We start from the raw sequence: 27999 nt of genomic DNA, 5'->3' as shown, positions 1-27999 counted from the left end.
TGTTATGCCAAGCTGTCTGCATGTCCTACATCCCTGGCATATCTGTTGGGCTGCGACTTTAATAGGACAGCTGTAAGCTTTTCCTTTTCCTTGACCTTCTCACAGACTTAAGGCAGACACAGACTTTTTTTGCAAACCAGCTCTTTGATTGACCTGCTATTCAGAAGACGACTATCGGTTAGACCTCTTTTGAATTCAGTACTACATTGATCAAGATGCCTCTAGAAGACAAACATAAATCAGCTTATAATGTCACTGAGCTTTGATCCTGGAGCCAGTTTCTCAAGATTTTTATGAGTGTACATGGAAAGTTTTACATTTTGTTTTAGTCACACAACCATCAGCCAAAAAATACTTTTAAACCGCCCTTTACAGACAACTATAACTGTCAGGTCTAGAGAACTGTACCAGTTTTAGCTGTTCCACTGACCGCAAAGTGCTCCTTTTAAGACCCTGCACCACAGAGCCAAAACTGATGTTAAAAGGCTTCTGACAATAATATTTAATCAGTGTTTTCTACTAATATTTTCCTAAGACCCAGGTTGACTCTATTTAATAACTGTGCTGACATTAAACTTGCAAATGTTATTTTGAGGGTATGGTCTGAGAAATAATAAGGGATACGATAATTTTTTCATTGTATTCACATTTTTATAGCTGTGGGGTCAAAAGAAAATTATTCCGACATCCTCGTCCAGCCTTCAGACAGCTAAGTCTAGCCTGACCCTAACCAACTATCCTAAGCCAATCATAGAGGCAGACCCGGTCCAGCAACCTCCTGACAGGCAAGCCTTCATGTTGTGCCAAGTGAGTAAAGCAAGCCAGGGACAGCTTTCTGCTTACAAGCGTCCTGGAATTTTCCAGTGTTTTCATATGTTCTGGAAAATAAAAGGATGCCATGTCAAGTGTCCCAGCTAGCAGCCGAGTGACAGAGCTGGTTCAAAGAACTGTTTTGCTAGTTGTGTATGTAGGAGAGCCTGAAGCTTACACTGAGCTGACTACTAGAAAACTAATAAGAGTAACAAGGTTCTACGACACACATGGTACTGCCAGCAAATAAATCTACTTGGCAAATTCAGATTCTTTCTCCAGTAAGGACAAGACGATCGAGTAGCAGAAGTTGAGAAAATCTGAAAAATGACCAGAGGAAAGAGCCAGAAAAAGAAAGAGAGGCAGTGAGATTGATAAGATTTCATCTGTCGTGTATTTAGGAAGACTGCCATTAGGATGAGCTGGCATTCACAGAGGCATGTCTCAATAGTTGAAATCTACATCTTGAACTGATAATTAGAAAAAAAGACGGACGTGCATCCAAAAAGGTTCTTGTGAAATGACGAAAACACAAGAAGGAGAGTGGATGAAAAAAAATGACTCAGACATTCTCAAACTGCGTGTATTTGTGTTTATGTGTGATAAACTAATGCATGTGTGAGCCTGCATGCTCAGTGCTGAGAAAACTGGATGTGAGGGGAGCTCTGACGCAAGATGACGTCTCAGTTATGCAGAAATTTCAACATATCACACTTGCAATGGGGGCAAAACACAGTAACATACAGCATGGCCTAGAAAATATCTCTAAAGGTTAAACAATTCCCAATGAATCAATGTGACTGTGTCCACTGTGTCTATGTGTCTATGTGTCTCAGTAATGAAAAAAAAATACTATATCCTATTTTTACTTTGCTTTATGTGGGAGGCCAATACTAGATAACAAGGTTTACAGTTGTACGAAATTGAACAACGGAATTAACAGCTTCTCATATTACCTCAAATAACCTTGCTCTTTTCCGTCTTGTGTGTGACATACACCCACACTTTCACACACCTGTGGTCACTGCACTATCATCACGGTGTTACTCAGGAAGGCAGGCTCGTTGTCCATAAGTTGCTGACTAGGTTTTTAACTCACGAATCAACTGCTAAGCTGTGAGGGAATTTACTCTTTTACTATCATGGGCACATGGGACGATTACAACAAGTTGGCTAAACTTTCACCTTGTGGCAGTTGGCAGACAGACCAACTAACTAACAACGTTTTTATGCTGACTATGATGTGAACCGTCTCAAGTTAAAAGAACCCTCAAAAGACCTTTACAACCATTTTTACTGAATATGTTTCAGACTTGGAAGGAAGGTACTTCAACATCAATTCAATCCAGTAAGGGCCACAGTGGCCCTAACCATTTTCATCACAAACGCCAAACAAAGTAGTGTTACAATCCACCAAGAGGACAAAAGAGATGAAGCACTTCAATGGCTGCCATCTATAGACCTGCTGAACCTTGACTTATTTGTTTATTTGTTCATTTTAAAAGGTCATTTTTGCTTTTTTTTATAACATCGGACTATTCATACTTTGCAGTCACGTGATTACCATGGTTACCTGGCGGGCAAGAAACATATATTTTTACATATATCCATCACCTTACACCGCACAAAAAATGAAAGCCTACAAAAGTACGGATAACTATCTTAAGAGTGGATGGGTTAACAACGCTGTCGTATGGGAGGTGAAAAACAGGAATATCTTCATAATCAAAGCAAACGTGAGTGTTACTAGTTAGCTAGCTAACGTTACCCAGGACATTCTTGCAGTGAGTGACACTGCTAACCATTGTGGTGCTATTCCACCTTTAATCCAATACAACAACCCTGTAAGAAATCCTACCTTGCTACCGTGCTTCTCGTATTTTGATTGATTTGAGACTGTATCAACGAGGTGTTGATTTAACTCTATGACTAGAGTCTGAATGGTGTTTCTAGTGGGCAAGTGCCAAAAAAGCCCAAAGTGATCAGTTTTAAGTACATGGAGAGAGTCACTGTGGCTAGATGAATGGCTATTTGACCTGTGTGCATACAGTCTTGAATGAAAAGTTAGTCTGCTAAGTGGAATTTTCCCATTTAACCATCACTGCAGTTGACCACTGATGTGTACAAGCTGAAATCACCAGTTAACAGTAAAACTAGATGATCTGTGACACCTATGCTCTGACATCTTCATCCTACTGCAGCAACTGTCCTGCTTTCTGTATACTGTCAGACCTGACAGATTTACTGCATCTTGTATCCTGCATCTAAGGAGCATGAATTTTTTCTGACGGCCAGCAATAATTAGCTACAAAATCACCCTGTTATAAGGTCCTTTCACCCAGCACCACACTGAGTTATTACACTGTTGCATTTCTAATTGCTACCAATGTGTGACCCATTTAACATAATGCTTTAAATTATTGCAGGCATAGTTTGATATTGCTAAAGATAACAAGGTGGTAACCTTTAATTTCTCTTTGCAGAATTCTCTCCACTACTCATAGTCAGTCCACCCCCCATTCTCTCACTCATCCTCTCCATCATTGTTTATTCACTTCCCGTAAGCTGCACGTCTAGGTCATACTTGAGGTTTAACGCAATACCAGGAAACTGACAACATGTGCCCACCAAAAGGCTGCCCTGCTGCGCCCCTGACCTTAAAAGACAGGTTCATAATTTTTCTATTCTGTTCATAAAACAATAGTCAGGAATTTTGCACTAAAAAGACTATAGGTTTGGAAGAAACCCGCTAACTCAGACCAGTAAAGCCTCAGATGAGCTTCAGATAAACTTTGAAATATATTTTTTTGTCCGCCATCACTTACACTGAAAGCAAATCAGGAGGGCATCTCTAAAAATCCAGAATGAAAAGGAGGAATGATCACAACAAGCAAAACCTCTTTTAGTGTTCATATGGGAACCCGACTATTTTAAAGATTAAGACTTGAACAATTGTGAACCTATTCTTCAAGGCTGTGGAACATATTTTGTGACATAAGATGGTAAATACACTGATAATGATATATATGTATGGATACTAACTAAAAATGCTGTGGACAGAGACACCTCAGTCAGCTTCCTGCAGAGAAACTAATAGAGGCTACAACAGGATCATCTGTAGCCTGAGCTATTGCTGATGTTCATCCATGCATTTAACTAATAAAAACAAAAGAAATGTTGCTTAAAGCATAAGCTGCTTAAAACCACAAATTGTGTAATTTCTCAAATTTCTGTGAGGGAAGAAACGCTGACATGGTGAAATTTATCAACTTAAGCAGACATTCAGTGGAAATGAGCTCAGCAAGCCTTGCACCAATAAAGTCATTATGCGTGATATGAGCTGCAATTCCACCAACACGGTGTAGTCTAGTGAATGATAAATTAAAAAAAACCAATGCAGTTCTATTTACAGTGAACAATGAGCATATTCAATAGCCATCCAGAAAACAGACAAGAGTGCTATTTAGACTGAGAAGATATCAGGTTCTAGCACTTACTGGAAGACAGCAAGGAGTGAGGCAGACAATCATTTGTCATAGTTCCTGGCTGGGAATGAGAGCCTAAAAGGAGCACCGGGTGACTGGCAACTCTGGCCTGCCAGCAAAGAAAATTCATAGCCTGACTTGCTGACTGACTAAAGACCAGCTTTCAACAATGAGCCCAAATCCTTAGCCTGGGTTGCCTAAAGAAGGACAAACAAACTAAGCCTAGTCTTACTCTAAAACAAATTTTAATGGAGATTTGTACTGGAACATGTCATTAGTCGAGCATGTGGCTCAGTCCTTCTCTAGGAAACACGCCTTTATAAGCACTAAAGAGATTAATTTAAGAACTATTTTAATTTTACAGTTTAGGTCTGTCATCTTCCACTAATTTTTCTGAACTTTTAATGTTATTTTAATAACAAATCAATTTCAAAGTAGACCAGACAGACAATAGAGAATAAAGGAGAAGCACAGACCTTCTTTCATTAGTGTGAGCACAGTGTAATTATACGGAAGTACTTTCAAAATTCATTCAAGGAAGTTAAAATTAAAAACACAGCCATAAGTGGGAAACAAACTAATGCTTACAAGTCTTATCTAAAATGTTCCTGATAAGGACAATAAAAACTCTTCACACAAGCAGCTTTCAGTTAGTCACAATACCTCATCTAACAGTTTTCAATTATTGATCCCGACACCAAAAATAAAAAGAGTTTTCAAGAAAATAACAGCAGGTCTTAAAAACAACTGATTTGACTCAGCGTAATATATACAAAAAAGAAGCAAACAGTACCAGTACCTTGGGAAGCGGTCGTCCCAGCTGTGAATACAATTTAGTCCAGAACTGCATGAGAGACATGGGTCCAAACGCTGCAGTATGGGGGGGGCAAAATACACACACACATACACTCCTGCTTCACCTTGAATCCCTGAATGCGATAGCCTCTTCCATGTGTTGGTCAAAGTGGTGGTATTCACCTTACAGCTGGTGCGCTTCCACCCAATAGTGGACTCTCACTAGCTCTTTCACAGTTCCTCTCTGGTTCAACACACACATCTGCCTCTACTGCAGGTATGCTCTGGGCAACAAGCTCACGCATACAAACTCTGTGTTACTCTTACGGATAGAGACACAGGCAAGTCTAAAACATGCTTCCTGCTTCGCCAGGGCAGTCAGGTATTTGCATAGAGGGCTTAGTCATAGTGATTGTGGACTAGTTCCTCAGAGCTCAAAAAGGTGGTTGGAGAGCGAGTGAGAGAGCAGAGGAGGGGAGGGGAGGGGAGGGGAGAGGTGGGGAGAAGAGGGAGGGAGGAGGGAGGAGCTTTCAGGAAATGATGCTTTTGTTGGTAAGTGACTAGAGTTACTGGCAGTCGGGCCCATTTTACTGTACATGGTGTAACTCAACCGCATTTGTAGTGTAAACAGTATTGCGCTCTGGACCTGGCTGCTCCTCACACCCCGCTGCTTACCGCTATGTTTAATGGGCCTAGGCCACTATTTAATGATTATTATATTTAGAGACTGACTCCCTGCCTTGCTGGCTGTCTAACTTTATACTCTGCTCTTTGTCTTTCTATTTGTCTGTACAGGCTCAATTTTAAGGCAGCTGTTCTAGTAATGACTACTGATTAATACAGTGATGTAGAGCTCAGAGGTGTAAAAGCTAATAGGAAGGAAAGCAAATAAGTTGTCTAATTAATTTTCTTATATCTGCAGCTCTGTTGTGTTAATCAGCATTAAAAGAGATTGGACATCAACTTTCACAGTTTTCACATAGACCTCCAATACAGGCCAGGAATGTATTAATAGATCAAATCTGCCTATTCAAAAAGGGTCTTTCAGGCGTCAGACACTACTTCTATCTGTACACAATTACACAAATACCTCATCATAAATGGTCATTCCCACTTACTGGAACTAGGGGCGCAATTGTTAAAAAAAGAATATTCTGGGAATCTGATGGCAAATGGGTCATTTCAACAAATCTAAGTTGCTGATCAAAGACAGCGCTGTAACATTAGTTTATCTGAAGGCAATGTTAACTGTTTAAGAGCCAGACATAAATAGGGAAATTGTGGTATTTATGAACAGAAATAATGTGATTTATCTCCTTCACGAGTGGATTGGAGTGCACACCCAGATTACAGGAATATGTGATATCAAGCCAGCATGGCAAGGTACTGTAATGTCCATCTCTGCTGGACCAAAGGGGAGTCAGACTCTCAGAGACGGAGTGGCGCCTGTCCATGGTGTCATCATTGTATGAGTGGGAATCCTCTGAATAATGTTTGTGTGTGTTTGTGTTTGTGTTTGTGTGTGTGTGTGTGTGTGTGTGTGTGTGTGTGTGTGTGTGTGTGTGTGTGTGTGTGTGTGTTAGTGGGACATAGATGGTCATCAGGGAGGAATGAATCATTGATGAGCTTCTTTTGAACACTCAAATACACAAAACAGACACACCTTATTGCATCACAGCCTAAACAAGGAAGGATCCATGCCTGACAACCCTAACCCTGAGTGCAAAGTTTACATGTACTTAAAGATGAATTCTCATAGTCCCATGCACATGTCCACACACAAGCAGAATTTGACATTGTTTAGATTTAGAGCCATTCTGATTGACATTTCCAAGTCTGATTTTGATTCTTTGTTCTATTTTCACTTCAGCTGCAGATGCTGGCATCAGTTTATCCTGGGCTGTTATGATTACAGCTGCTTACATCAAAAATTGCATTACGGTACCTGTAACCATACTGCAGGAAATGATTTGTCGTGTTAGATGAACTTCCTCTGTTGCATGAAAAGGTTTTTGCACAGTTACTGTATTTAGCTGTATCACTAATATGTTTTGTTTTAAACACAATACATGTGCACTGACACGTTGTGTGGCTGGCAATGTAAACAAAAAGTGCAGTAGGTTTAAACTTAGCTTTTAGGAATTATAAATAGAATATCTTTTTAACAAATACAGGACAGATAGATGTTGAACTACCTAAAGCTGATCTCAAACTAAAGTGGATCAGGTGGAGAACACACTCCTCAAGGAAAACAGTTCACCAATTAACAACCTTTAAGTTCCTCCTGTAAACTAGGCCAACCAAATGACAAAGTGTTAGAGCGTCTTACAAGGAAGTATCTGAGAAATAGCAACTGATTTATATCGTGATTGGCTGATTGCAAGAAAGTCAAGAAAAACAAGATAATCTTCTATGCCAGGAAAATAAACCCTGAGGCAGAACACCTTTGAGTTGATCAGTATGATTTTAGGATTTACTTCAAGTACTGCAGCTTAAAAGTGAAGTTAACATTTTCAATATTTATATCAACTTGACATTTCTAGAGGTTTTGTGCAAATTTTTTTATAAAGATTTATTTGAAATTCAGCATGCCACATTTAATATCTGTCAGCTACCGGGCCCCTGGAGGTGCAAAGGTTCAAAAGTAAATTGGATAGGAATGTAAACCCTGGAGTCAGTGGACCTTATGCAGCACGCCTCTGTGGTTTGTATTTTTCAACTCAGCTTGAGACTAATTGGGGTCTTTCTGTGGGGAGAGGCATGTTCTTCTTGTGCCCACGTTGGTGCTCTGGGATTTTCTATAACTTTAAATACATAAAACAGTATTTAAGGGATATAGTCCCTCTGTCACCTTATATCTAGCTGGTCTAAGGGCACTGAATAATGGCTACCCATTGCTCCTTAAAGTCATGATGGGTTAAAAACCTATTCAAGGTTTAGGGTACAACTTATTTGGCAAATAAAGGGAGCCGGATTCTCCCAAAAGCAAAACTGAGAAGAGCTGTAAAAGCAGACGTTGTGCACATGAACTCTTCCTAGAAGTGTACTGTGCACTTGAGTATGTCTTTGTAATAGCGAGAGGAACCGCACCGCGAGGAAGAACGAGAGTATGCAGCAAGAGACTAAGGGTGTGAATATGCCTAAACGTGCCTTAGTGTGTCTACATGTATACGTACAGTATATGTAAATACGAAGTATACAGTAGGTGTGTTAGTGTGTGCGCTCTCAGAGTGCTGTTCACTCCTTGAGGTTAGCCAGAGTGGTTAGTGAATGAGTTCTGGTTTTTTGTCTTCCAGTAAGTCTTGTTTTCATTCTGATACTCTGCCTAAAAGTTCACGTACTTTAGATCCACAAATGACCCAGCCTTAGCTTAGACAGGTATGCACGTGTCACTGCGGTAGAGAGTACAATTCTCATCAAACCACAGTGACTGAGTTTAAGATACAATTTCTTTTAAAGCACAGTAGTGCTGTTTAGGTTAGAGTTCCTTTTTAAATTAATTTAAATTGCTTCTGGGGTGTGTGTGCACAATCAGTAATAGATTTACTAGAGATAAATGCTTGTACAGACTTGTAGATCAGTAAATATGATGATGCCTCAATTTGTTTTTTTTCAAAGTTTCCACTTTCTACCATAGTTAAGTAACTCCTGAGAAAGGATCTGATATACTTTCTGGGGAAGTTTCCTGGAAAGGACAGTGCAATTTGCATACAAAGCAAACGACTGTTCATCGTCCATATTCGTTTAACCTGTAAAATATAGATATCTATAAAATAAAAAAAATTAAAAATTCTAGATTTATATGACTTAAGTTAGTGAACATCATGGTGGATGTTTATATTATAACATAATGGGACAGTTTTCATCAACTTCAGCCAGATCACTGTGCAGTGAATGTATACACTGTAGTTGTTAGCTATTTATATATCTAAATTAACTAATATTCTAAGAAGGATTTAAACACAGGGTCTAACACAAACAAACATTTGGCTCTTGTTTTCAAGTTACCAGCAATCTAGAGAAAGACTTCCTGTTCACATGCTCAAACAGTGTGCTTCTTTGTAAAATGAGGATATTCCAACAGAGCTATGGTGAACTGCATAAACAAACTGTAACACTGTGGGAAGACATGCAAACCAAAAGAGATTTCACTAATGACTCTACAGCTGTAACTGAAACAGGGAAATGTCGGAGATAAACATGGCAGTCATCTGACAGACTACAAAATCACATCAACAATTCCACCCAGTCACATAAGTCTGAATATCTTCTGTATTCATGGATCAGCAGTGCAAAGAAAACAAGAAATCCTGCTTTTTGATTGTGGGCCGATAGAGGGGAAAATGGGCATGGTCAGATTGTCATGGTGATTTGGGGGGGGTAAGAAAAGGGGGTGAGAGTGTGAGGTGGCAGATTAGATGACCCCGTGACATAAATTTTCTCTGCATGCCTCACATGGCAGAGAGGGTCCAAAACCAGAAATGACAGCTGAGAAAGCACAACACAAGCACAAAACGTCTCTCTTACTCACACAAGCACCATGACATTCCACGTTTCAATTGCCAGGAAACTAAACTTGCTTGTGAATGCATCAAAGATGAAGGAGCTTGTTTAAACTAAACCACTTAAAATGACGTCTGTGAAGCCATACTCCTGTCTACTTGATATGTAGACAGATGTGTAGATCCAACAAGTACCACATAATTAGGAACCCTCGTAATGACTTGGAAGGACAAGAGGTATAGCCAGCCAGGCTAACACCGGCAGATGAAAACTAGGGAAACCCCATGTGAATCACAAAATCCATGCAAGCAAAACAACACACGTAATGAGGATGACATGATTTTCTTGTGTATAAAGGCCTTCAGATATACTTTGTTTTTGAAATCCCCCTTCCTAAAATATTACTACAAAACATTTTCATATAACTTTGAGGATTATTTTTACTATATAGCTTTGAAACTCATCCACACACCTGGATACAAACATGAAGTGAAACTCCTGTAATATTTCTGTCTACTTGTGCTTCCTTTTTAGCAACAATAAGATTTCTACTAGCGGGGGTTGGCAAAGTGCAACAAAATCTGCATATACAAACCAGTCTAATAAGGGCTCTCAATGTACACCAAACGTTTGCAAACCGCTTATACCCCATGACCTTTTCAACTGAGGTGACTGTTTTAGAAATTGTGTTAGCAAGGGTTCCCATGCCAGCCACATAATATTGTGCACCTGTAAAGACCTAACCTTAATTAGGCAAAACCTTGCTCTATATCCAATTGAATGAAGAGTAAAAATATAGCCCAGAGCTGTAAGAAAAAAGAAATATGTTTTCTCATAATTTTTTGCTCCCAATTCACTGGGTTTCATTATTATGGGTTTTATTATCCAGTGAAGTGTTTTTATTTATAGAAAATAAACTATACACTGTACTGGTTCTGTATGTGGGTAATTTAATACTGTAGGATTCCATTTCAGTTCTGTTTTCAATTTAAAAGAGTCAACTCACTGTACGTACAAAAATATATATTTTTTCCACTAACTCCTACTGATGTATAGCTATGCAGATAGCAGTAGCTTCTGTTTTATCTGCTGGGATTTTGAGATATTTGTCTCTGCGGTGAATGGAATTTCATTTGTTGAGCTCAAAGCACAGAAAGATTCTATGGGAACTTGTCTTTCCACAAAACTATGCCTAGGGGACTTTAAATAACCCACAGTCCTCCCTGTCAACAGTTGACATTAGAACTAGTGTTAGTGTTGTTTAATTTAAATTTACGACTTCTCTTTGAACAAGAAATACATGAGGAAACATGTGAGACATAAAACACAGGTCAATAGCAGTTTAAATAAAATAAGATATAATAACTGCCATCACACCTTAGCGCGGGGGCATTTTATTATTTACTGCTTTGGCCTTGTGTTGAACCATGAAAAACTGATAGCTATGCCCTTTCTACCATCAGACAGGCTAATTATGAGGGGGATGCTACCAGTCTGCTTGGTAACCCATGACTGCCCTTCTTTAAAACTCATCATCGTAGCATATTTTTTAATATGGTTTCATAATGACACTCATCACCTCAACCCACATAGGCGTCAGATTAGAAACTCACTGGTCTGTGTCATTACAATTGCCTCCTATTCATATGACTCTAACTATAAGGAATTGGCCGGACGAACACAAGAGTGCAGAGAAATAGAAAATGCAAATGATGGCTAGTAACCACGTGGAATGGTGAGGTAAATATATAGTATATACGAGTAAGTAGACAACTGCAGTAAAACAAAATCCCATCCTGAAATGAGTGTCCTAGTCTTATAGTTGTAACTGCCCAGGTTGGGGATTATCCCAAAGACACTAAAATTATTCTCAAGAACACTTTGTGTACTCATTCCAAGCAGGGCTGAAAATGACAAAAGATTCTGGGTTTATCAAACTGTGATTTCTGAAGATGCAGTGCGTAAGTGTAGAAGAGTGTTAAATTACAATATCCTATTAATGGCAGGCCTCGACAGGAATGGGGCAGGTACTGCTGTAGTTGTCTAGACAACACTGGCCTTTAATCAGGCTGCTCTATGGTAAATTAAGCCGAGCTGAACACACATGAAAGACAGGATGAAAGAAGTGGGTGGGAAGCATGGTCCTTCCCTATGATAAGCAAGTAACCGAGGTACAGATCTTTGAGTAGATATGGGCGTTTTCATACTGGCTCTTGTAGGTGCTTCAATTTGTCAGTGTTACTTATGCAAAATATAAACATGCCGACATGTGAAGCAGTAAGGTGAAACAAACCTGGGGGAAATCTCCATTCCTAGGGAGGTTGAGGTTGGAAAAGTCCATATCCTGGAATCCAGGGTAAATGTCCATGTGCACATCCGGAGTGGTGGTGGTAGTGCTGCTGTTCAAGTGGTATTGCCTGGAGGGAAAAGAATATGCTTAGTTAATTTAGTTATTTGTTTAACTGCTTCTAGTCTAAGTGAAACTGACACGTGCTGTTTCTTTGCCCTTATACAGTTACACAAATATACACTATACAGCTGCCAAGTACAACCAAAGCCTGCTAATTCTGCGCAATAATCAGCTCCGGTAGAGAAATGAAAGTGGTACTAAAAGGCATCTCATGTGATCAAGCGGTCAAGTGGGACAAGTCAGAATGGAGGATGTTGTTTTCTTAAGATGGTAATATTAGCAATATAATACTTAAATACATTGATCTAACGCTATACTACTCATTACATATTGCAATTCCAACAAATCACGCAAACTTACCAAATGAAAACACTTTTGGTTTCGTTTTGCTGACTACATATTCAATTACTGACTGATGCCACTGAGTAAAGCTATATGCTCTTGAATCTTTCAAAATAAAAGTGTCTACATCTGCATCCAGGTGTTCAAAGCAAACTAAATAGCAATTTCAATTATCAAAATACAAGAAGGATAAGGCAAAAAAAGAGTTTGAAGTTTGAATAGGGGAGGGGAGAGAGAGAGGCCAAAGTCTACAGAAAGTCAAGGAAAGGATATTGAGAACAGCTCCTACCCGCTTTGAAGATCAAAAGTCTGGCTTTCATTAACACCAACCATTCTCCATTAGCCCAGTCATAATCAGTCAGACACAGGTCCACAGACATTGTATTCCCAACATGAGATATTTTCAGTTTCTTGCTGAGTGCAAGTCATCATAACGTAATAACTGACTCTACTGATAGAGGTGGACGCACACTCAAAACAAAAGCAAAACTAAACCTTTGTGGAGGTGGAACTGGAACTGTAACTGTACCATCCCATGTCCCTCTTATCCAATCATGTGCCAGGGCTCAGGCTCAGAGGGATTGAGCTTGGCCAAAGCTATTCACAGGATTTGGCTGTGTCCTCAACCACGCGCCAGGGATCAGTGAGACTGATTGATTTAAGTTCAAAACACACCAGGAGGATGAAAGGGCCAGTCTATGAAAAACATGGTTCCTGTGATTTTTTTTATTTGTTGACTTTTCCAAACAACACGCAGCAAAATTCAATATTTAACTGTGTTCATATTAAAATTCTATATTTTTGGTTAGTATCTGTTTTCAAAGTCACTTTTATTCAGGTTTGTACTGCTACAAAAGTGATCACAAACGCACAAATGTTTGTTGAAAAAAAAAAATTTAACTTTTTATGATATTTGTATGGTTCAGTTTTCAACAATCAAGCAAATAAAAGATTCAATGTGGCAATGAACTTTAAGCCTACACATTGGGGGGGGTGATCTATTGTATCACGGTGAGCACGATGAGTGCACCTTAATTAGAATAAAAAGGTAATGAGATCATACTGGTAAAGAATCTGTTTATTTCTCAGAAAGATCATAGTGCTGTGAATGGTAACAATCATCTGTGCTGGAAATCCCCTTCCTGGCCCTTCAGCCAACACTGATATGACAGTGATATTATTACAGCAGAAGTCTTGGCAGGCCGGCATCAGCTGCTTTCCAACAACACAAAGCTGGTTAGGGGCTCTCAGCCAAAGGAGCTGATTGACTTACTGTTTGTGTACATGTAGCTTTCTCATACTACGCAGCCTGTAGCTGTGTACAGATAATCATTTCAGCCATGTTATTGTTTAACAGTCTCTTATTTGCACTTTAAAAAAAACACACTGGTCAGGCATGTAACAATGCAATATTTTGACACTTTACAAAGATACCTGGTTATCATCTCACAACTGCTAGAAAGATGTTTATCCATGTTTTATTGACTTGTTTACTTTGATAGACTGTGTGTGTGTGTGTGTGTGTGTGTGTGTGTGTGTGTGTGTGTGTGTGTGTGTGTGTGTGTGTGTGTGTGTGTGTGTGTGTCTGTGAGAAAGGACTAGCAATGCCAAATTGCTAATAACAAAACAATTCTTTACACCATATGTAGGACTTGAACAGGATACAGATTTACTTGGAAAGATTAACTTATTATTATTACCTTATAAAAGCCAAATTCTACTTTATCTATTGGTGAGGAGAACAACAGTAAGAAAATTAAGAATTAGCTAATTTGTAGGACAGGATTCTCTTACATAGAGTTAGTCCATTAGATAATTTTGAAGTTTTAACGCAGTTTTAAAGGCTGTGAACTAAGTTTAACTTTATTATGGTTTAGAAAGTCTCCACCACTGACACATCATAATGTTTTTATATTATATAAATATACAGAAATATGGGTATCTTGTTCTTGTGTTTAAGTAAGCAGCAGGACTATACCAAACTTTCTCTAATATAAACAGCTTTCAATAAAAGACAATGGTTATATAAAATTCACTGTGATGAAACATTACCCCATCAGAATGATAACCAACAGTATACTGCTACTTCCATTGAAAGCCAGATGTTTATCAAAGACGCCCTGAGACTACACAGACAACTAACAAGAACCAACTGCTCAGATTCCTTGGAAGTACTCTTCCTTACAACTGGCACAGTCACACAATGTAACTCTCATGGTATCAACAGCGTGCAATAACTGAACTTTGAGTTATAGCACTGGGAAACACTCCATTTTGGCAGCAGGCAGTACCTACAGTGATTACACTGCAAGAAAAACGACATTTTGGAGTAAGGATATCAAAAAGATCTATTCGCTGTCTTATTGGATCAAAAAGAAAACGGTAAAAGAAAGAGTCCATTTGTTTTTACAGCAAATCTCTTTGAAATGTAGTCTATAATGAGGAAGTAGTGTTCAGTATAAAGCAATCTAATGTAGTGCTATTTCACAGACCCATGTTGACCTTAAATACTGCACACAATATGGGTCTTCAAGATTGATAACTTAAGAGTTTGTCACAGACAATTAGAAATAAACAAGGCATAAAAATAGAAGATGATAAGTCGTCTGTTTCTTATTTTTCCACTGTACACAAACACCCAGACTCAGCTGTGTGGAACAGACCTAACCACATACTACCACAAACTGTTACTGCTTTTAGCTAAAAAGATTAAAAACAGTGGGCCTTATTTTCCCTTAAATTGACTGAATTAGAGAATAACAGGAAACCCAACATATGGTAGGTAGTTGATCAACATCATAATCAGCATAGAACTTTTCACTGCATTACATGTTTTTTTTTGTATTTACAATGAGGTCTATAAGTAGCAATCAAGTACAACCTATGAGTATCAGAGTACCCAATATATTCTTATTCAGTTCTGTAGTCCTCTAACAAATGCTGCCAGTGTGAAGCTTAAAATCAAAAAATGTTAACACTATGGACTCATAGTGAGCTTTGTGAACCCAATGCACAGTGGGACTAGCAGTTAAGTGCACATGCCCAGTGTGTCAGTGACATGCCAATACATTTTTGGTTATTTGGTGGCCTTTGGGGTTATTAATGAAGAGACAAGTGCCAAGTTTGACTTTCAGATAAGCAGAGGTGTCTGTGGTTATTTTGCAACAGTCTGGTGCTGGTTACACAAAATTTAACCAGCTGATCTACTATGCATGATTGTGGCTTGACAATGCACATTATCATTTAGAGACTGCAAATGGAACAGATACCTGCTGTCTTCAGATGGCTGGAAATAGAGTAATTAGGGTAAAGGAAAGACCAACAGATAACAGATGTGGATGTCAACCACTCATTAATCTTTATTCTGGCAACAATGTCATGATGGCAATGGCCAAGGTTGAAAAAATAACTTGTATCATTCAGCACACCAAATAATACAGAGAGAGAAGAATTAACACCTCTTTTACACAGTCTCAACAAAAACTGAACAAAAACTGAGCAACATATAAACAACATTTACAATAAACACTACTTTTCAGAAGAAAATATCCTGTAGAGCTATTGTATTAGACTGCATTACCTTGTACAGGAGTCGCTGTTATGACGTTCCTGCTCATTCTACAGAGTCTCAGTGACGTCCTTATCTCTACTCATAAGAATAGTTTCTGCCGTGCTGAGGTGAGTGATGCACATCAGTTCAAGGCAATGGCCCATTCACATTTTTTACCCCCTGGTGCTGTGTGATCTATTCATTCCTCTGTTTGTTCTCAATGGCCATGTGAGCAGACAACTACGCGCTTTCAAGTCCGATCAATTACATCCTGACCGTGCAGCACAAGTCAATCACACTAAGCAGCAGCCTGCTCTGTAGCCTGTAGATCATGGAAGAAAAGAGGAGTGAATACAGGGTCATGTGAAAAAGAGCCTGACTGAACTGAGTGAAGAAAACAGGATGAGGAAGAGGTGCAAATGCTGGAGCTTTAAGATCTCCGTCTTGTTTCCTTGGTCAATAACTGGTTAAAAAGAGTGACCTCATGATTAGAGTCCTTGTAATTTGCTAAAAGAACATCTGCTTGGTCACTCTCGGACAAAACATGTACTGAAAAATAATTATGTTGGATTTACAACACAATAATGAAGATGATATTAAATCACACGATCTCCTTAACCACAGAAACATGACACATTAAGATTCTGATCATGATCAAAATCATGGTTTTCGTTCGTGGTTTGTGAGACAGAGTAGGAGATGGTCTCGTTAAACCATCTTGATGTCAGAAAATTCTACACTGAGTGAATCTGAAAACCACAGATCGGGCGCTCACGTCATCTGATGCTCGAACTTTCAAAGAAACACTGCACAGACAGCAATAACAAAACATGACCACTTGAGCAAACACTTCCTGAGTTGTGTTTAGTATGACACAGGTTTGGTGATGACTGACAATCAGTCATTGTAGAAGTTCCGTCACAGATGAAATCTTGTCTAACCTGTGGGTTATCATAGCATCAAAATGATTCCACTATGAGATGCTGATAAGTAGTTATTGCCCAATCTATATATGACCCATTCATACAAGACTGTTATTACAGCTGTTATTTGCTATTATAAAAATGTATAGGGCAGACCAGAATCCAAGCCCCGCTAAACTGAAACCAACAATTCAGCTGCATGTTTCAACTACATTGAAAGTGAATTGCTTCTGCTCTGTTGACGTGGTGCTTACGGTACGGTGTAGACAGGAACAGCATCACACACACACACACACACACACACACACACACACACACACACACACACACACACACACACACACACACACACACACACACACACACACACACACACACACACACACACACACACACACACACACACACACACACACACACACACACACGGTCATAAAAACAGAGCAGAGTTGCAAGATGTTGAGATTACCCTGCGTAGAGGGGCTGAGACCAGGCCACCTGCTACAGGAAGTGAAGAAGGTCTGATAGGAGAAATCCCCAGTGACTTGAGCTGATGGTGTAGTCAAGTTGAAGGTGATGTATTGGCCTAATAGTGGTAATTAACTCTAGGTGTCAGGGATGCTAGCTCTGCCAGGTGAGCTACCAGGGCGGCCCTGACAAAGAATTGTCTGAAACTCTTTAAAATCAAAAGAGTAAAACTTTTACCATTAGGGCTGGCACAGCATTACAGTGTAGCTACATTTTTTATATTGCTGCGCATCACATTAGCACTAACCCACGCAATTATACTTTTATTTGAATATTTGTGAATATAAATTTATATTTTTGGCTGTCTAAGGCAATAATGGATTAGTCAAATATACACACTATTAGCTTAATATCCATAAGACACTCAACACAAACACCATACATATAACTGTACAATACTTCAGAGTCCCAGGGCTGATGGGACATTTTGTTAGCTCATGTGTGAAACTCCTGTGGGTAGTTCAACGGTTTACAGCCCTCAATCTAAAGGCCACTGCCTACTGTAAGTAATAAACAGCATGTTTGTAATGGAACATTCTCAGCCACCGCGTATGAACGAGTGCACTGTGCACTGTGCAGAAAGTTACTGTTTGCAAGCTATAGTCTAAAGTGTTTGCGAGTGTATTTGTGAGTTTGTATTAACTTACTGGTTTCCAGATTGCATAGGGCAGTGTATGCTGTAACCAGCCTGCTGAGGGTAGGGTCCCCAGGAACCAGAGGAGGCGTATATTGAACTCTAAAACAAAACAAAATGAAAATCTGTCACACTACAAAAAAAAAAACAGCATTGAAATATAACACTAAACCATGCAATAGAGCTTTCTCATAATATTAAAACCCTCCAGTGATGAATGTTGTGCCAAAATTACAGCAGAAATTACTCATATTAAACTTTATTTGTTGTCTTATTATCTTATATTTAGCACAAGAGAATGCTATCACCACCACAACACCAGTGCATTTTCCCATGTGCTATAGTATTAAACTATGTATAGGATATTCATATCAACATCAATCCACATCTTTGCTCTACAGGGTCTGTGGAACTACAAACTACATGTAACTGATGATAGAGCAACTCTGACTCATCTAACTTTTTTCAGTGTAATTGTAGAAGCCCTTAAATGGACTGTTTAGCCAAATAACTATACATTTTTTGACCAATCATCTCTTCTGGGCAGATAGTTTCAGTTTCAATTAGCTGAGGTTTTGAGAAATTCTTTTGAAATTCTGTGGTAACTCCACTATGGAATTTCTGAAATTTTATTAGGTGGTGTTCAAGGACTATTGAGACAATTTCTTTGGAAGAGATTACTTCCTATTAATATAACTGGGTTTATCCAAATGTAATTTTTCAATACCAATTTCTCTAGATAGATAGATAGATAGATACTCTATTTATCCCGAGGGAAATTTAAGAATGTCTATGTAACAATTCCCAATTCTGGAAAACTAACACTTCCTTTCTCATACATTTCTAGATGACGATGATGATGATGTTCCACCATACAGAAGACACATACACCAGTGCTCTGATGTCTAACAGTAAATATGAGTCTTTAGGTTTATGCAGCTGTACATAAAGGCTAAAGAGTGTCTTTACCCATGATGCAGGACATAAGGTAGCAGGGAAAATGTAAAGAAGGAGCCAATATTTTCAACCTAGCTTAACTTTGTCATTCAATACTGCTCTGGCCAACACTCCAGTGTAAGAATGCCATGTCCTGTATACTTAAATGTATGCAGTTATGCCTAACACTTTTCTGAGAATTCTCTATTAATGTTTTCAACAAAATGCTGCACTTATCCCATACCAAGAGCATGTCAAGGTATGGTAAACTTTAAAATACTGAAACAGTAAATTATCTGACCTCTGTAAAAGTGAGCTAATGCAAAAAACACATAGTACAGACATGAACAGGACTGTTAGGAAAAAAACAATTAAATATGAACCTGACGTCTAAATAAATGCTAATAAAATCCCACAGCATACCTGCATGTTAGGGGTCACAGAGAACAAGCTGCTGTCCAGCTGAGGGCCTTCTGGATGCAGGTAGTTCTCCCCGTCCATGGCCAGCGCTGAGGGGAGGATGGGCATCAGACCGCAGCTTCACACATGACCACCAGCTGACTTAGGCTATGCACCCTCCAACCGCTACCCACGTGCTGGCTGTGTCCGAGATCGTACTTCTAACAAGGGCAAATGCTCTCCATGACCTGAGGACAGGAGAAGACAGATATAGAGGGATGTAGAGGGGAGGGAGAGAAGGGCAAAGAGACATTAGAAGAAAATTTCATCCAGAAAACATGGTGATCAATATCACATCAAAACAAGTCATTGAAGTCTAGGCGAATGCTAGACTTTGTTGTTTTATAAACCCCATGTAAGAAAAACATAAATAAGAAGTCTTAGAAATCATAATAAGTCAGCCATAGACACAAAAATACGAACGGTCTGTGTGAAAATAAAGAATAAAATGAGAATAAATCAATAACTTGTATCATATGAAGCAAATTAGACAAATAATTGGTCTTCCTTTTTCGAGGCAGATTCTAGTTGTCTTTGTCGCCACACAAACTGAATTCAGATCTTATTCATAATGCAGTGAGCTTATATCTGTTGATTGACAGCCCTCATTAGCTGGTTGTCATCTGACATCACTCACGTTTCACAGAGGACCAATTAAAATCATGGCAGGAGATCCACAAGAGAGCGAACGGGTCTATTTTTGGGGATAGCAACTGATTATAAAGTTATAATATTTGACATAATATCCAGTCAGTATTATGACTGGCCAAACCTACTCCTTATTGGTGCAGATTGTTTTATTTTGTGTAAGTTGTAACTTATTTTCAAAATCATAAGCAACAGGCAGCCTAAACCCCTTTCTGTCACAAACAGCTGTCTGTCTATCTGCATCTGTGTGTGTGTCACAGTTACCGCTAGTCACACAAAGCAAGATGTATGTGTCCAACATAATGACAGGTTAGACTGGCTAGACCAGACAGTCTGGACAAAGGCAGAAGGCTTCCTCCAATGACACACACACACACACACACACACACACACACACACACACACACACACACACACACACACACACACACACACACACACACACACACACACACACACACACACACACACACACACACACACACACACACACACACACACACACACACTTTTTGTTTACATTTACATTACAGATTTCCCCCTACTCCTTCTGTCTGAATAAATTAGACACAGTTTGCTATAATTGGGAAACTGACCGCAATGACCTACTTTTCTCTGATATGATTTCACACAGAAACCAAATAAGTCAGAGTAAAAAGCTTGTATGTCTGCTGCCCAACACAAAGGCTTTATAACAGCACAAACTTGGAATAATGTGTATGAAGTCAGCTTTAGTGCACTATCCTAGTATAGGTGCTAGTATAGATTTGTGGGATATGTATGTGTGCATATACATATATGCACTGTGTGCAAATAACTGAATTGTATGTTACTTCCAGAGTGAAAGCTTAAAAATATCCCACAAATCTCCCCAGTTTCACTGCTGAATCAATCCAATCTCTCGGCCCTCCACAATGCATGTCTGTGTAACGTCAGTAACACTCCCCTGCCCCAAACTAATCAAACCGTTACCTTCCTTCCCCTCTTCCTTCCTTCATTCTTTCCTCCAGTTTGCCCCCAATCTGGAACAGGCCAGACGTGTTCGCTGGGGACAAAGCTGAGGTAATAAATCCTAATAGAGTTTATGAGGCTCTAAATAAGAGGGCCTTTGTGTGTCTGAGTGTGTGCATGTGAGTGACTGTGTATGAGAAAGAGACAGAGACTTGACCCAACATATTCACCACTCGCACAGCCAATACACACAAAGGAGGCCATTTTATCCTCAGGCTGTCAGTGTGATACTGTCTGGATAAAGGTGAAGCAAATGTGGGGAAGCCGCAAAGAACCAACTGGCAAACTTTCTAGGCAGGAGGTCTTAGGCAAAAGGATATTAGATATTTTCTGAATATGTATGGACAGCTTCCAGCCTCTGGGGGCCAGATGAAGGCAGGGACAGAAAAGCAAGTCAGCTTGAGTGTGTATTGGGAGCCTCATGAGGCCGTCTGGTGTTGCAGAATTGTGCTCAATGCAACACCCTAAGGACGCCCAAAGCTTCGATGCATCAAAGGTTCTTAGGCATCTTGCCAGTACATCTGGGTCAAAGGTCTTGATATATTCCAATACCTCTTTCACCCAAACATGCAGGCTACAGGTGACAAAGGTCAAATGTACATTTGTATTCAATCTGAATGGTTTAATGTTTAATGAGTTTGACACTGTTCAACATTTAAGTAATAGACACCAACTGCTATAAAAAAGTACAGAGAGGAAGAAAACTAGAGCAAGAGAAAGAGAAAGCCTGCATGTAAGTGGGTGAGCAAGAGAGAGAAACCAAACTGAAACTTAATTTTGTTGTAATATAATTCAGTGTTATTCTGTTGAATTCTGTGGTTCACATATGTATGAAACTATAGTTGTAGAGTCAACTCTCTGAATGATTACACCCTGGGGTTATTCTGTTCTAAGTTTCCAGTATGAAAGATAAAAGAAAAGCTCAGGCATATATCAGTGCATGTGACAGCCAGAATACAAACATGCCCAGTAATACAGTAGTAGTAGTAGTATACATTACTCAGCCGAAGGATCATTAAGACTGGCAGTTATAAACACTCCTAGTTCTCCTGATTAGCCTCAGCCGAAATGTGCTGTCATGCCATAACCCTCTTCATCCTCAAACCCTAGCCAACCACCATTGCATCTTCTTATTTCTCCAAAAAGATGAAATTGTAAGAATAAATGTCTTACCATAATCCCCTGCTAACCCCCGTTCACCCTACCATCTGTAGCCAAGTCACCCACCAGTACCATGCAAGTTACTGTGACTATGCAACAGAAAAATGTCTGTCCCCTGTTCCCTAACCCCCACCCCCTCCAACGAGCCTCTGAGGATAATCGATACTGATCATTGTAAGAGTGGTCCCAGATATCTCCTTCCTGTAAGGCCTCTCATTACCAAAAAACAGCAAAACCCCCTACTACTGCTAACCCCTGCGTAGCGGAAAAGGGAGGTGATGAAGAAAAGCTATCAGTAAGGAAAAGAAGGTTGGAGATAAGGGAGACAGAAAACAAAAGAGAAAAGAGAAAACATGCCCACAGCAGCACAAGAGACAAGGAGTTCATTCATCAAAAAGAAAAAACACACAAGTCATTTTTATAACCCTGCTTGGTTATTCAAAAATGTGTTTACATTGTCATTATCTGGATTTATAGTGCGTATGAAGACTGCTAAGCAAAATGTGTATGTCCTATATGTTGAAGAGGATAAGGCCATTTCAAAATTCACACACAAAACCTCTGTTATAAAGCAGTACAGCGAGAGAGAGGAAGAGAGTGGCTCTTTTGCAGTGTAATCTGTTAAATCTGTTAATTACTTCAAAGGTTACTGCTGGTTTTTGTACAACCCCCTCCCATGTGTCTCCCCCCAGCTGTCTCTCTCTCTCTCTCTCTCTCTCTCTCTCTCTCTCTCTCTCTCTCTCTCTCTCTCTATCTCTCTCTCTCTCTCACTCTGTGGGTGGGCCTGGTGCAAAAGCTCACTGCAAGGGAGATTAGGCCATTTCATGGGCAGTAATGGTAAAATCTAAAAACTGAAACAAGCCCATACACTATATGCTGAACATGCCAAAATACACACCGATTCATCTGGGATGAAGGACTGTAAACATGGAGATTTAGTGATGTTAGAAACTGTATTTTCAGCCATGTGGCTCAATTCTAGGTCAGTTGGTTCCCTTTGGCTGCATGAGTCACTGTGCCTGTCAGCCAGACAGAGGTTAACAAGCAGCATGCCTCTGTCACTTCAAAAACACAAGATGTGTGTTTATGTTGCTAGTTACAGCATCCAGCATTTGCTTGTCATGTTAGGATATAAAATGCAGTCTGTGGTAGGAAAGACTTCCTAGATGTATGCTGGTAGCCTTTATTTGGTATCCGTGGCGGCCATAGCACATGGGGATCATCCAGGGAAGTGTGACTTCCTTAAGCTACTAAGTCACGATTAACGCTCACGAGGAGAACCACCCTGCCTGTCGCGTGTGCCATAACCCCCACATATGCACACTCACATGTGGAGCGTTGATATATAAACATATTTCCACATACAACTGAATCATTTCTGTATGTGTAACATGTATGTGTAATGACCATTGTACAAGAGTTAATTTACCATGTAGATATTTAGGTTATATAAAGTCACAAAAAGACATATATACATTGGCTATAAAGTATAATATGCTTGCAGTGGCAAATGTAGTGCTTCATGGAAATATACTGCTGAATTTCTGCTAAGGTTAAGACAGAAGCACAATCACTGTAGTTTATAGTATATTATAACTGTGTGGGGTACAACTGTGGCCTCATCACCTCTCACATGTGTTCCCTTTACTTCCAGTGACCAGTCACACTCATCTCATCGTCAAACTAAATCCTTCTTAAGGTACTGAGAAAATCCTTCAACACACAGCTCTGCTTCATCTTCATTAACCGCATTCTCAAAATCAGCTCAATGTGGCATACGGGGCAGGGCATTCACCGTGGATGCATTTTAGCCACATTTCTCAATTCCATTTTAGCAAATTCCGCTATCTACATTGGCTGCATGACAGTTTGCACTGAGTTGTGTATGAGTCTATGACTGGAAAGGCCAGGAAAAAGCAATCGCAGACAAAAAAGTACATACAGTATGGGGTTAAAAAGTAAGAGAGGTGCACTTCAATGCACATGCATGTACAGTGAGAGTGCATTCACAGTACACCAAACCTTCTTATGTGACAGTCATCTGCTGGCATCTCTCTCCCCTGCCATAGCCTGCATCTGTCTTCACTGCTAACAAGCCGGCTGACGGTGATCATTCAATCCAATGTACAACACTCACTCATCACCAATGTGAGTCCATCAGCATCACCAGTAATCAGGTTAGAAATGATCAGGGCCCAGCTGCCCTACACCAGAGCAGCAAGGGGGCCGTTAGTTGGTTATGATTGCCTAGACCGGCTGGATTCATTAGCTACTGTGATTAAATATTCATAAAAGGAACAAGTTACTTCCCAGGGAAACGCAGGGCTTGGTCATTCAAAACAGCTTACATTATTAATCAGCACCTTTTTTCGCCACAAAAGGCCTATACTTACCTCTGTGTGCACATGCATGCACACACACAGACACACACATGGCAGAAACCCTTAAGCACATACATGGAAGGCATTAGCTACCAATCTGTTCCTGGTCCCCTCCCCACAAAACAGACATTGGCACAAAGGGGCTGTGAACAGCCCAGTGACCGGGTAGAACACTGGATAGAGAATAATGATCAAATGACTGTGTAACTGAATCTGCTGTCTTATCAAAAGCCGGGAAATGGAAACAAATTGGGTTTTAAGAGCCTGTTGTTATTGCATTTCGCCCGTTCAAATATTTATCAAAGAGGCTCTCTGGACTGGGACAGGACACAGGAATACATTGAACAAATGGGCAGTCATTTGAATGATTTGGTGTGACTGAAAGGCAGAGTTCAAAGATTTAGCTACTTACAAAGGGATAACGATTCATCTTAATTAGATTCTCATCAACCCACTCCAAGTGGCTATTCGGCACTATTTTGCCATGATGATGAATATCTCTGTGCCCACAAACACCAGCTGAATGAGACATTAAAGCGGTTTATCCATTAAGGGGAAACTTAATCAAGCTCTCATGGCTGAGAGGATGCCTTTGTTGTGGTAAATAAAAAAAGAGACATGGTGGGAGAGAGGACCAGGGAGCAAAGAGGAAAGAAAGGTAAAGGCAGAGAAGAGTTTGACAATGAATATCAGAGCAGAGTGGTGTGAAGAGCAGAGAAGTAGGGAAAGATCAAAAACAATGGTTTGCTGTGACTTGATGACTCATTTAGGAGCAAATCCTCCTACTTATACCACCACCAGCACCCACTAGAAATAGATCAAAGACTTGACTAGATCAGAGAGAGAACGATCCACTCAGCTGCCTCTTCGCCCTGTTTTCCTCTGTCATCTAATTTCCTCAGAAAAGAAGTATGATGACACATGCTAGCTGTGTGCACCTCTCCACCCTTTTATTGCTCCGGTTCACCTAGTAAGGTGAACAGACAGTAGCTGATTTTACCTAATCTAATTTGTATAGTCGAGAAAGGTGTATCATGTATTTTGTTTTTTGCGCGGGATTTGGGATGAGATTTCTCTAGATATACAAAGTGTGTGTATTTTCATCGTCGTATCAGTGTCGGCTGATGTACAGTGCAATTTCTGACATTTGAGTTTGTGCAACAAACAATGAGCGAAAATAAGTCAGATGTGACGTACTAACCTAAAGAGGGGAGATATACTGTATGCTGTGTTTGATAATCACAGCTCCATCTTATTTTTTTTTGTGGGGGTCACAAATACAACAAGACATGTTATCATGAGTGTTTATATATTACATTATCAGAAATAATTAATAAAAAACTGAATTACAAAATGTGCACCTTTCTCAGTAAATGCAATGCTGCCTCTTAAAGTACAAACAAAAACTCCTCCATTCTCTCAATTTCTTGTGGCAGAGTTTTGCTTTTTCTCTCTGCATCAGATCCTTCCCACCTTTGAGCGGTAGTAGTCTACTCATATCAGTCCTTTCGACTATCAAAACGTGGACCATCGCCTCCTCCATTTCTGTCACCCTCCCACTCAACACTGTCTCCGATCCAATAATCTCTCAGTGATATTGCCAACTTCCCCATTTCACTATCCCTCTTTCTTCTTCCTAGCGATAGGCTTTTTTTTCCTCCTATTTCCATCGCTATCCATCTCTTGCCATGTGCTAGTTCACTATATGTCTCTATGTCCCCATTTTCCTCATGTTCATTCATCTTTCTCCCTCCCTGCTGTCAGAGCAAGCCGGTGGCGTTGGTTGTTGCCTCTCACCCAGTCTGACCCTCAGATGGATCCTGCTGCCGATTGGAGCCAGCTGGTTTCCTGACTCTGAATCTCCACCCACCCCTCTCGGTCGTGGTTATTCAGAGAGTCAGTCATAACACCAGGCCAAAGCTATCAGATGCACATTTCACAAGCAAACAACATAGCACAGGGAAGCAAAATCTGGACTGCTGAACTGGAGTGCATGATACAAGACAGTGCAGTTTTAAAAAATGCACCGGGAGAGTATTCATTGCTGTTGTGATCTCACGAACTAAAACTGTATATCGGATTGCAAATAGGAGACTTTTTCAAGCACCTAATGGAGCTTCTCCTGACATGGGAACTGGAGAATACCTGTGTCTCGGAATCTAAATAGCTTTTACTCCTTACAAAATTTTGAGAGTAAAAGTAACATTCTCTAAAAAAGTTGCAACGTTTTCTGAACTCTGCCCTATCCTTGTTCAAATCCAGACAACACTCTACTCCACTCAGATTGACCTCACTTCTCTGGCAGGCGTGAGAATATAGCACCACATGCACAGCGCCAGGGAGCCTGTCTGTGTCTGTCTGTGCCACTTTCCTATGCTAATGCCAGTTCAGTTCAGTTCAGTTCTGTCGGCTATCCACTGCGGCTTCTGTCATACTCTTGAACAATAACACCACTGCAAGCAAGTAAACCATGCAGAAAATTAGTCAGACAGGCACAATCCATTCTCGAAAAATGATGCAAAAGGGATTAGGTGATTGACTTGCCAGCTGTTTTCTAGTTTGCTATACTGGGTCAATAACTCTTCTAAGTGAAAGCACTGTTCTGATGACAAGACAGATAATTTTATCAGGGTAATGTGACATCTTCCAACAAAATGTCCTCTGTTATTCGAATCATGGTACTGCAGACTGTATAGACCCACTCAAGAGTTTTGGTGTTTGCTGTGTTTGACCTGTTGAAGCCCTGCCTGATTGTTCCTAATATGAAGTTGAGCTTTTTACCCTGGGGCTAGAAATATGTGTGCATAGTGTGTGAATATTTCTACTACATAGTACTTGCGTGTAGATGTATGTATTATTTTTGCTCTTTGACCATTTATAGTATGTCTGCCGACAAGTAACTGCAATAGAGAAATGCCAAAAAAAGAAATAGTAATGTTTGTCCACCAGAAAGCAGTTTTAAAATCCTCAAAAAACTAATGGTTAACTCTATATATATTAGTTTTTTTCTGTGTGTGTGTGTGTATTTTCTGTCCTTGATGAACAAATTAAAAGTATCCCATATGATGGCACTCTATGTGGGGCATATGTTGTACATGGAAGAGAGCAACTGAAACTGCTGTTTTTCTCATCTACAACAGTGAATTAAGGATTTATTTCAAGCAAACCAGAGTTGGTGATTGTTGTTGGAACAGTGGAAAGACTAACAGAGATGGTTTTAGTGAGTTTTATTTTGTTTCTGTCCACTTTGGATGAAGTTATGATGATATGCGAGGTAAAATTACAGTTTTTGTCAATAGCGTCGAAAATGATAGTGATGTTACAGCTGTTTCTGGTTAAACAAAAGGTCTATCACAATGTGGATCCTTTCCATAATGTTGTCACACACTTAGAAATTAACAGTCTGAGCCTGTCCGTGTTAAA

General features: G+C 39.8%; 1 protein-coding gene and 1 long non-coding RNA gene across 6 annotated transcripts in view; one reads left to right on the top strand and one right to left on the bottom strand.

The window, feature by feature from the left end:
* si:ch73-63e15.2 (protein strawberry notch homolog 2) overlaps positions 1 to 27999 on the bottom strand; it is a 58859-nt gene that overhangs the window by 24762 nt on the left and 6098 nt on the right. For 3 of the 5 annotated variants that reach the window (XM_051376462.1, XM_051376464.1, XM_051376463.1), the window contains exons 2-4: positions 19340 to 19563; positions 17994 to 18082; positions 11887 to 12010 (exon numbers count right to left, since the gene is read on the bottom strand). In XM_051376462.1, the coding sequence (XP_051232422.1) occupies positions 11887 to 12010; positions 17994 to 18082; positions 19340 to 19444 (318 nt within the window). In that variant the 5' untranslated portion in view covers positions 19445 to 19563. Of the gene's footprint in view, positions 1 to 5094; positions 5514 to 11886; positions 12011 to 12634; positions 12800 to 17993; positions 18083 to 19339; positions 19564 to 27999 lie in introns of those variants that run through there. The other 2 variants (XM_051376465.1, XM_051376466.1) reach the window with 2 other exon arrangements.
* LOC127350161 (uncharacterized) lies at positions 2 to 27837 on the top strand. The gene is made up of 4 exons (XR_007880527.1): positions 2 to 72; positions 18828 to 18891; positions 21034 to 21085; positions 26341 to 27837. It is a non-coding gene; the product is annotated as an uncharacterized LOC127350161 (long non-coding RNA).

This window comes from Dicentrarchus labrax, unplaced genomic scaffold (genome assembly GCF_905237075.1).
Source record: "Dicentrarchus labrax unplaced genomic scaffold, dlabrax2021, whole genome shotgun sequence".
Lineage (NCBI taxonomy): Eukaryota > Metazoa > Chordata > Actinopteri > Moronidae > Dicentrarchus > Dicentrarchus labrax.
Note: the sequence above shows the minus strand (reverse complement) of the source record. Positions and strands in the feature narration are given on the sequence as shown.